Here is a 7,500-nt window from a genome sequence, read left to right on the forward strand (position 1 = left end):
GTGAGTCGGCAGAAGAGCTACAGAGTATGCTTGATGTAGTAGATGGGTATGGAAGAGATTTTGGAGTGAGATTTAGTAGTGAAAAGAGTAAGGTAATGGTTGTGCATAGGTCAGAGGATGAGAGGAACCATGTGTGGAGATTAGGAGTGAATGAGGTGCAGCAGACAGATGAATATAAGTATCTGGGGATGTGGATGAGTCCGGATGGCTGTGTAAAGATTAAGAATGAGAAGATAAGTATGGCAAATCAGTGGGTAGGTCGTCTAGGAAGTGCAGCAAGGATGAGGGCGAGTAAATATGACGTGCTGCGAGAAGTTTGGAAGAGCGTGGCTGTTCCGAGCATCATGTATGGTATGGATGTGATTGCTTGGAATGAGAGTGAACTAGATAAGTTAGAAATAGGGCAGAATAGAGTTGCAAGAATGGCACTTAATGCACCTAGATATGCAGCAGTAGAGGCCCTTAGGGGTGATATGGGTTGGAGCACTTTTAGAGAGAGATATGTGAAAGCGACCCTAAAGTATAAGGCTAGGTTAGAACGAATGAATGATGCAAGGATAGTGAGAAAAGTGTTTCTGTGGAATGTCAGGAGTAGCAAGTGGGGAAGAGGTGTGTCAGGCTGGTAGCAAAGAGTGGGTTAGTAAGTAGTTGGGTTTTCAACAGGTAGAAGGAAGACATTTAGAGAGAGACTGGAGTATGATTGTTAGAAATGGAGAAGGTAGAGAATGGGATGTAAGGAAGTGGAAGAGTGAGATAGACAGAGTAGTGAAAGGTGTGGGACTGGATGACTGGAGAAATAGGATGGAGCAAAAGAGTACCTTGGTATGGTATAGAGAGAAAGAGGCCCCAATGTATGAAAAGTGGTATGACGGAAGCCTGGGTGGTGATCTTCTCTTCCGAGCTAGGGCACAGTGCATGGATGTGAATGCAAGGAATTATAGATGGTCAGAGTCCTGCAGCAAAGTGTGCCAGATGTGTGACTTGGGAGAGGATGAGACAGTGGAACATGTGGTGGTGGAGTGTGTGAAGTATGCCAGAGACAGGCATGAGATGATGCAAGTGGTGCTGAGGGAGCTGGGGCATGACAGAGTGGAGATGACAGGAAGGGAATGGATGGTGTTGCTGCTGGGACTGTGTGGGGGAGACGAATGAAAGGATGATTGAGGCTGTGAAAGAGTTCCTGGAGAGAATGTGGCGTGCCAGATGCAGGAACTAGTGGTGTGAAAGATGGTGATTGCCCTCTTTGTTGTCTGGTGTTCTTTATGTTCCCTACAGGAGCTGCCGATACAAAGGCCTGACCCAGAAGAAATTCTGCGTCACCTGTACCATCAAGATCAAGATCAAGATCCCACCGGCGCTGCCGCCACAACCACCCGCTCTTGTGGCAGGGGCCGGCAGGGACGCGCTGGGACGCATCCTCTTCACCGACCCACACAAATACAAGGACGCCATATACAAGAGGTGGACACAGCGGGAAAAGAAGAAAAAAGAACTTCAACATTAGCGGAACAAAGAACGAGAAGAAGTAAGGAGCTTCCGTTGCAACATCTACATCTACATCTACCACTAATGGCCACCGGGATACGTGTCTTATTTAATGATTTCCGAGGCCCCTGGCGGTCATGGAGGGCGGTGAGCAGTGCCTGGTGAGCCCTGTGGCATTGGTGCATGTGTGTGGAGTGCCATTGTGTAGTTATTAGTATTCATATGATTTTGAGAGGGTAATTGTGTGTGTGTGTGTGGTATTTATTTTAATATTTAATTCATTCTATCGGCTGTGTAAGGGGACTGGCACCGGAGTAGGGCTAGTTTTTATTATTTTTGTTATGTTGAAGAGGTAAACTGTGTGTGAGAGAGAGAGAGAGTGTCTAGTATTTATTCAATCTATTTGACTCATTCTCTCGGCTCTGTAAGGTGACTGGCACCGGAGTAGGGCTAGTTTTATTATTTTGTCATTTTATGTTCCTCCTTAGCCAAGAATCTTAAAGATACAAAAATAAATCAATAAAAACGGTTTCTCCAGTCCTCTCATGCTAAAATGACCCTAATCTAATTTTTAATCCCCGGGGTTGTGTGGCTGGCCTGGGGGTGATGGGGGCTGGCAGGGGTGATGGGGGCTGGCGTGGGTCACAAGAGGGGGCTTTTCTCCCTTATGCAGTCTTCTCATATGCTAAAATGACCCTAATCTACTTTTTAATCCCCTGGGGTTGTGTGGCTTGCCTGGGGGGTGACGAGGGGCTTGGGGGTGACAGGAGGGGCTATTCTCCCCTTTACCTCTCAGTTGTCCTTTTCCAGTCCTCTCTTATGCTAAAAAGACCTTAACCAAATTTTTTATCCCCAGGGGTCATGTTGCTTGTGTGGCCGGTGTGAATGTGACCGGGGGCTTGGCAGGGGTGATGGGAGGCTTGGCAAGGGTGGCAGGGGGGCGAGGTACAGCCAATACCCCCCGGCGTACATGCCCTCAAAACTGCAGGAGATGGAGGACAGCGGGGAGATGAAGGAATTTGAGTAGCGGGCGGTCCGAGTGGCCCACAGCACCCACACCACCTCCGTACTCCACCACCCGCTTGTCAGTGTGTGTGTGTGTGTGTGTGTGTGTGTGTGTGTGTGTGTGTGTGTGTGTGTGTGTGTGTGTGTGTGTGTGTGTGTGTGTCTCTCTCTCTCTCTCTCTCTCTCTCTCTCTCTCTCTCTCTCTCTCTCTCTCTCTCTCTCTCTCTCTCTCTCTCTCTCTCTCTCTCTCTCTCTCTCTCTCTCTCTCTCTCTCTGTGTGTGTGTGTGTGAGAGAGAGAGAGAGAGAGAACTTGTGTGTGTGTGTGTGTGTGTGAGACTGGAAGAGGAGGAGGAGGAGGAGGAGGAGGAGGAGGTGGTGGTGGTGGTGGAAGAAGAAGAAGAAGAAGAAGAGGAGGAAGAGAAGAGAGAGAGAGAGAGAGAGAGTGTGTGTGTGTGTGTGTGTGTGTGTGTGTGTGTGTGTGTGTGTGCACGTGTGTCCCTAACTAACCTAACTCTCTCTCACAGGAAATTCACCAACCACATCATGAAAACAGGAAACAAACCTCTGGCCAGGAACTTGTCGAGAAGGTGAGGGAAGTTAGTGGTAGTAGTAGTAGTAGTAGTAGTAGTAGTAGTAGTAGTAGTAGTAGTATTTTTATTATATTCCTACTACTACTACTACTACTACTACTACTACTACTACTACTACTACTACTACTACTACTCCAGCCTGGTGTGATGTTAAGTTAGTGGTTAGTTAAGGAGAAATGAGGTGAAATAGGAAGGCTTGTAATGTGTGTGTCTGTAAATTGTTGGTCTGTTTTTGCATTTTTCTCCTATTTCTCCTTACTTTGTGGTGTTGTTGGTCATTACAGGTATAGAAGAATGTTTCCTGTGTGTCTCCAGCCTGGTGTGATGTTAAGTTAGTGGTTAGTTAAGGAGAAATTAGCTCAAATAGGAAGGCTTGTAATGTGTGTGTCTGTGTGCTTGTTGGTCTGTTTTCCTGTTACCTAACCTAACCTAACCTTCTCATTTCAGGTCAAAGGTCACAACTAGCCAGCCGGGAGTGGGTCAGGATGGCACGGCTGGCTGTGGTGGTGGTGGTGGTGGTATTGGTGTTGGCGGCAGCAGCAGCGGAAGGCCAGACTACACGCTGTCCCAAAATTTATTGAAATGTTGCAGAGTGAACAGTCCGCTTGGAAGGTTTGTTTGTTTGTTTGTTTGTTTGTGTTTCTCTCTCTCTCTCTCTCTCTCTCTCTCTCTCTCTCTCTCTCTCTCTCTCTCTCTCTCTCTCTCTCTCTCTCTCTCTCTATATATATATATATATATATATATATATATATATATATATATATATATATATATATATATATATATATATATATATATATATATATATATATATATATATATATATATATATATATATATATATATTAATCCAGTTTGATTTAATTTCTTTCAGATTGTGTTAAGATATGGAGAAACAGACCAAAGGAACAGGAGGAGGAGGAGGAGGAAAGAGATATGAGGAGGAAGAGAAGAAGGATGGAATGAAGAGGAAGAAGAAAAGGTAAGATAAGAAGAAATATTGTCATTTTATAAGGTTGAATCTCTCTCTCTCTCTCTCTCTCTCTCTCTCTCTCTCTCTCTCTCTCTCTCTCTCTCTCTCTCTCTCTCTCTCTCTCTCTCTCTCTCTCTCTCTCTCTCTCTCTCTCTCTCTTTCAAAATTTCAAAATTTGAATGATTTTGACGCACTTGAGAGAGAGAGAGAGGGCAGGCAGTGAGTTCCAGGGTTTAGCAGTGAATGATGTTCCCTGTGATGTTATAGCGAGCAACATTACCGTCCCACAATCCAGTCTCTTCAAAGTACAAAATAATGTGTTGCTCGGTACGTTATCACATGCGGGTAAAATATACAAAAGTAATAAAGGTGAAATGTGTTCCTTGTAGCAACATCTGTCAACAAACGCAGTGTGACAATGTGTTCAAGGCATCCTGTGCCCACCACCTGGCTGCCTGCCTGCTGTCTGTCAGCCTTGAACCAATGGCTTAGTCTGTTGCAAAGCACCATGCCATACAGCTTTGTCAGGCTGTTCATTACTGTTAGCTTAGGTTAGGTTAGGTTAGGTTGGGTTAGGTTAGATTAGGTTAGGTTAGGTTAAATTGATTACTGTTATGCTTTCATCATTGTTAGCCAAAGCCTGGGAGCCTCGCTTGGAAGTGGTGAAGAGCTTGGCAGTCACCCAAGGCCTGGGATATGTTGCAGATATGAAAAAAAATATTATTCAGTAGAGTAGTTCTACATAAGAGCCATGTCACACACAGGAAGATGTTTGAACAAGCCTGGCAGTGCACCACACCCTTGCTAATGTCAATAAAATGGTCTCATGCTACACAAAACTCAAGGCAAAAATGTGTCCCAGTACTGGAGGGTTAAAATAGTGAATACTGTGGCCATGGCATTAAACTTGTAACCTGTAGAGGCCTTTCTTAATGTCAATAAAATGGTCTAATGGTTTACAAATCTCAAGGTAAAAATGTGTCCCAGTACTGAAGGGGTTAAAATAGTGGTGGTGGTGGTGGTGGTGGTGTCCTTGGGTTCCCTTGAGGTAGTGTACACAGAATACTTGTCAGTGTACTCGTTTGCATGGCCAACTTATTAACTGTCACACCTGTGCAATGTGCAATGTCACCTTTCTCTCTCGTGATCTCTCTCTCTCTCTCTCTCTCTCTCTCTCTCTCTCTCTCTCTCTCTCTCTCTCTCTCTCTCTCTCTCTCTCTCTCTCTCTCTCTCTCTCTCTCTCTGATATTAATCCAGTTTGATTTATTTCAGATTGTGTTAAGATGTGGAGAAACAGACCAAGGAAAGAGGAGGAAGAGGAAGAGGAAGAGAAGAAGGAGAAGGAGGAAGAGGAGGAAGGAAGAGGTATAGGAAGATGAGAAGAGGAAGAAAAGAAGGAAGGACTCAAGAGAAAAAAAAAATAGGTAAAATAGATATATTGTCATATTAAAAGGTTAAATTTTGTTCTTCTCTCTCTCTCTCTCTCTCTCTCTCTCCTCTCTCTCTCCTCTCTCTCTCTCTCCTCCTCCTCCTCCTCCTCCTCTCTCTCCTCTCCTCTCTCCTCCTCCTCCTCCTTCCTCCTCCTCCTCCTCCTCCCTCCTCCCTCCCTCCCTCCCTCCCTCCTTATGTTTTGAGAGCATTTTAAAATAGTTTGGCATATTTTGAGGGCACTTTAAGATAGTTTGGGATTTTTTTTAGGGCATTTTAAGACAGTTTGGTATCTTTTGAGAGCATTTTAAGATAGCTTAGCATGTTTTAAGGACAATTTAAGACAATCCAGCATGTTTTTAAGAAAGTTTGGCAGGTTTTAAAGACATTTTAAGACAGTTTATGTTTTCAGTGCATTTTAAGGGAGTTTGGCATATTATGAAGGCATTTTAAGACAGTGACATGTTTTAAGGACAATTTAAGACAGTTTGGCATGTTTTATATGCATATTAAGATAGTTTGGCATGTTTTGTGAGCATATTAGGAGAGTTTGGCATGTTTTTAGGGCATAATAAGATAATTTGGCATGTTTTGAGGGTATTTTAAGACAGTTTGGCAGGCTTTGAAGACATTTTAAGAAAATTTGGCATGTCTTGAGGGCATTTTACCACAATTTGGCATGTTTTGAGGGGCATTTTAAGACAGTTTGGCTATGATTACACCATTGTATTGAGATTAGCAAGTGTCTATGGAGGTCACAAGATTAATGGCCACAGTCCTCAGTATTTTAATGCCCCACATGATTTTCTGAAGCTGCATAAAATCCCCAAACACAAAATGAATATGTCCTGGTACTGAAGGGGTTGATGGCTACGAGCTGCATGCCAAGTCTCTCTCTCTCATAGTTAGCACGCCCATAGATCATCACTTTTTGTTTACTGTTGTTCACTTTACCTTTGTCAAAGTTTATGGTGAGTAGATAAGGTGCGGCGATTGCTGGAGCTTAATTGTGGTCCAGTTTCTGTGTCTCTGAGGGCATTTTGATCATTTGTTACATTATTAACCCCTTCAGAACTGGGACGCATTTTACCTTGAGTTTTGGGTGTGATTAGAGGGCTTTATTAACATTAGGAAGGGTTTATGGAGGTGAGAAGTTTAATGGCCACAGTCCTCACTATTTTAACCCTCACATAAGTTTGTGAAGCTGTATAAAGTCGCCAAATAGTCACCAAAATGAATATGGAAATGCATCACGGAACTGAAGGGGTTAATGATAGTGTTAGCTTGGGTGGCAAGCCTGACTGGAGAGGCTGTGTGTGACTAGGAGAGGACTGATATGTGACTGGGAGAGGTTGTGGGTGACTGATAGGTGACTGGGAGATAGGTGACTGGGAGAGGCTGGGGTGGATATGTGACTGGGAGAAGTTGTGGGTGACTGATAGGTGGAGACTGATAGGTGACTTGCGGGTGACTGATATGTGACTGTTGAGAGGTTGCGGGTGACTGATATGTGACTGGGAGAGGTTGCAGGTGACTGATATGTGACTAGATGACTGAGAGGCTGCGGGTGACTGATATGTGACTGGGAGAGGTTGCGGGTGACTGATAGGTGACTGGGAGAGACTGTGGGTGACTGATAGGTGACTGAGAGGTTGCTGGGTGACTGATATGTGACTGGGAGAGGCTGCGGGTGACTGATAGGTGACTGGGAGAGGCTGTGGGTGACTGATAGTGTGACTGGGGACTGAGACTGTGGGTGACTGATGGGTGACTGATAGGTGACTGGGAGAGACTGTGGGTGACTGATAGGTGACTGGGAGAGACTGTGGGTGACTGGAAGAGGTTGCGGGTGATTGGGGGCTGTGGGTGACTGATATGTGACTGGGAGAGGTTGCAGGTGACTGATAGGTGACTGGAAGAGACTGTGGGTGACTGATATGTGACTGGGAGGTGCTGACTGGGACTGACTAGGAGGCTGTGGGTGACTGATATGTGACTGGGAGATGCTGTGGGTGACC

At 44.9% G+C, this 7,500-nt stretch overlaps 1 protein-coding gene across 4 annotated transcripts; it reads left to right on the plus strand.

Moving 5' to 3' along the window:
* The first annotated feature begins 1,218 nt into the window (after nucleotides 1-1,218).
* Nucleotides 1,219-5,378, plus strand: LOC123502380. 4 transcript variants are annotated; one of them, XR_006673985.1, is made up of 2 exons: nucleotides 1,219-1,646; nucleotides 5,327-5,378. XR_006673985.1 is itself a non-coding variant. In XM_045251557.1 (2 exons), the coding sequence occupies exons 1-2, from the start codon at nucleotides 1,228-1,230 to the stop codon at nucleotides 2,496-2,498; spliced, it is 576 nt and encodes a 191-aa protein (XP_045107492.1). In that variant the 5' UTR covers nucleotides 1,219-1,227; the 3' UTR covers nucleotides 2,499-2,575. The 4 variants fall into 4 exon arrangements, 2 of the variants coding, with proteins under 2 accessions (XP_045107492.1, XP_045107494.1); XR_006673984.1 differs by lacking the exon at nucleotides 5,327-5,378 and adding an exon at nucleotides 2,474-2,574; XM_045251557.1 differs by lacking the exon at nucleotides 5,327-5,378 and adding an exon at nucleotides 2,342-2,575.
* The last annotated feature ends 2,122 nt before the right edge of the window (nucleotides 5,379-7,500 follow it).

Source organism: Portunus trituberculatus, chromosome 11 (genome assembly GCF_017591435.1).
Source record: "Portunus trituberculatus isolate SZX2019 chromosome 11, ASM1759143v1, whole genome shotgun sequence".
Classification (NCBI taxonomy): Eukaryota; Metazoa; Arthropoda; class Malacostraca; order Decapoda; family Portunidae; genus Portunus; species Portunus trituberculatus.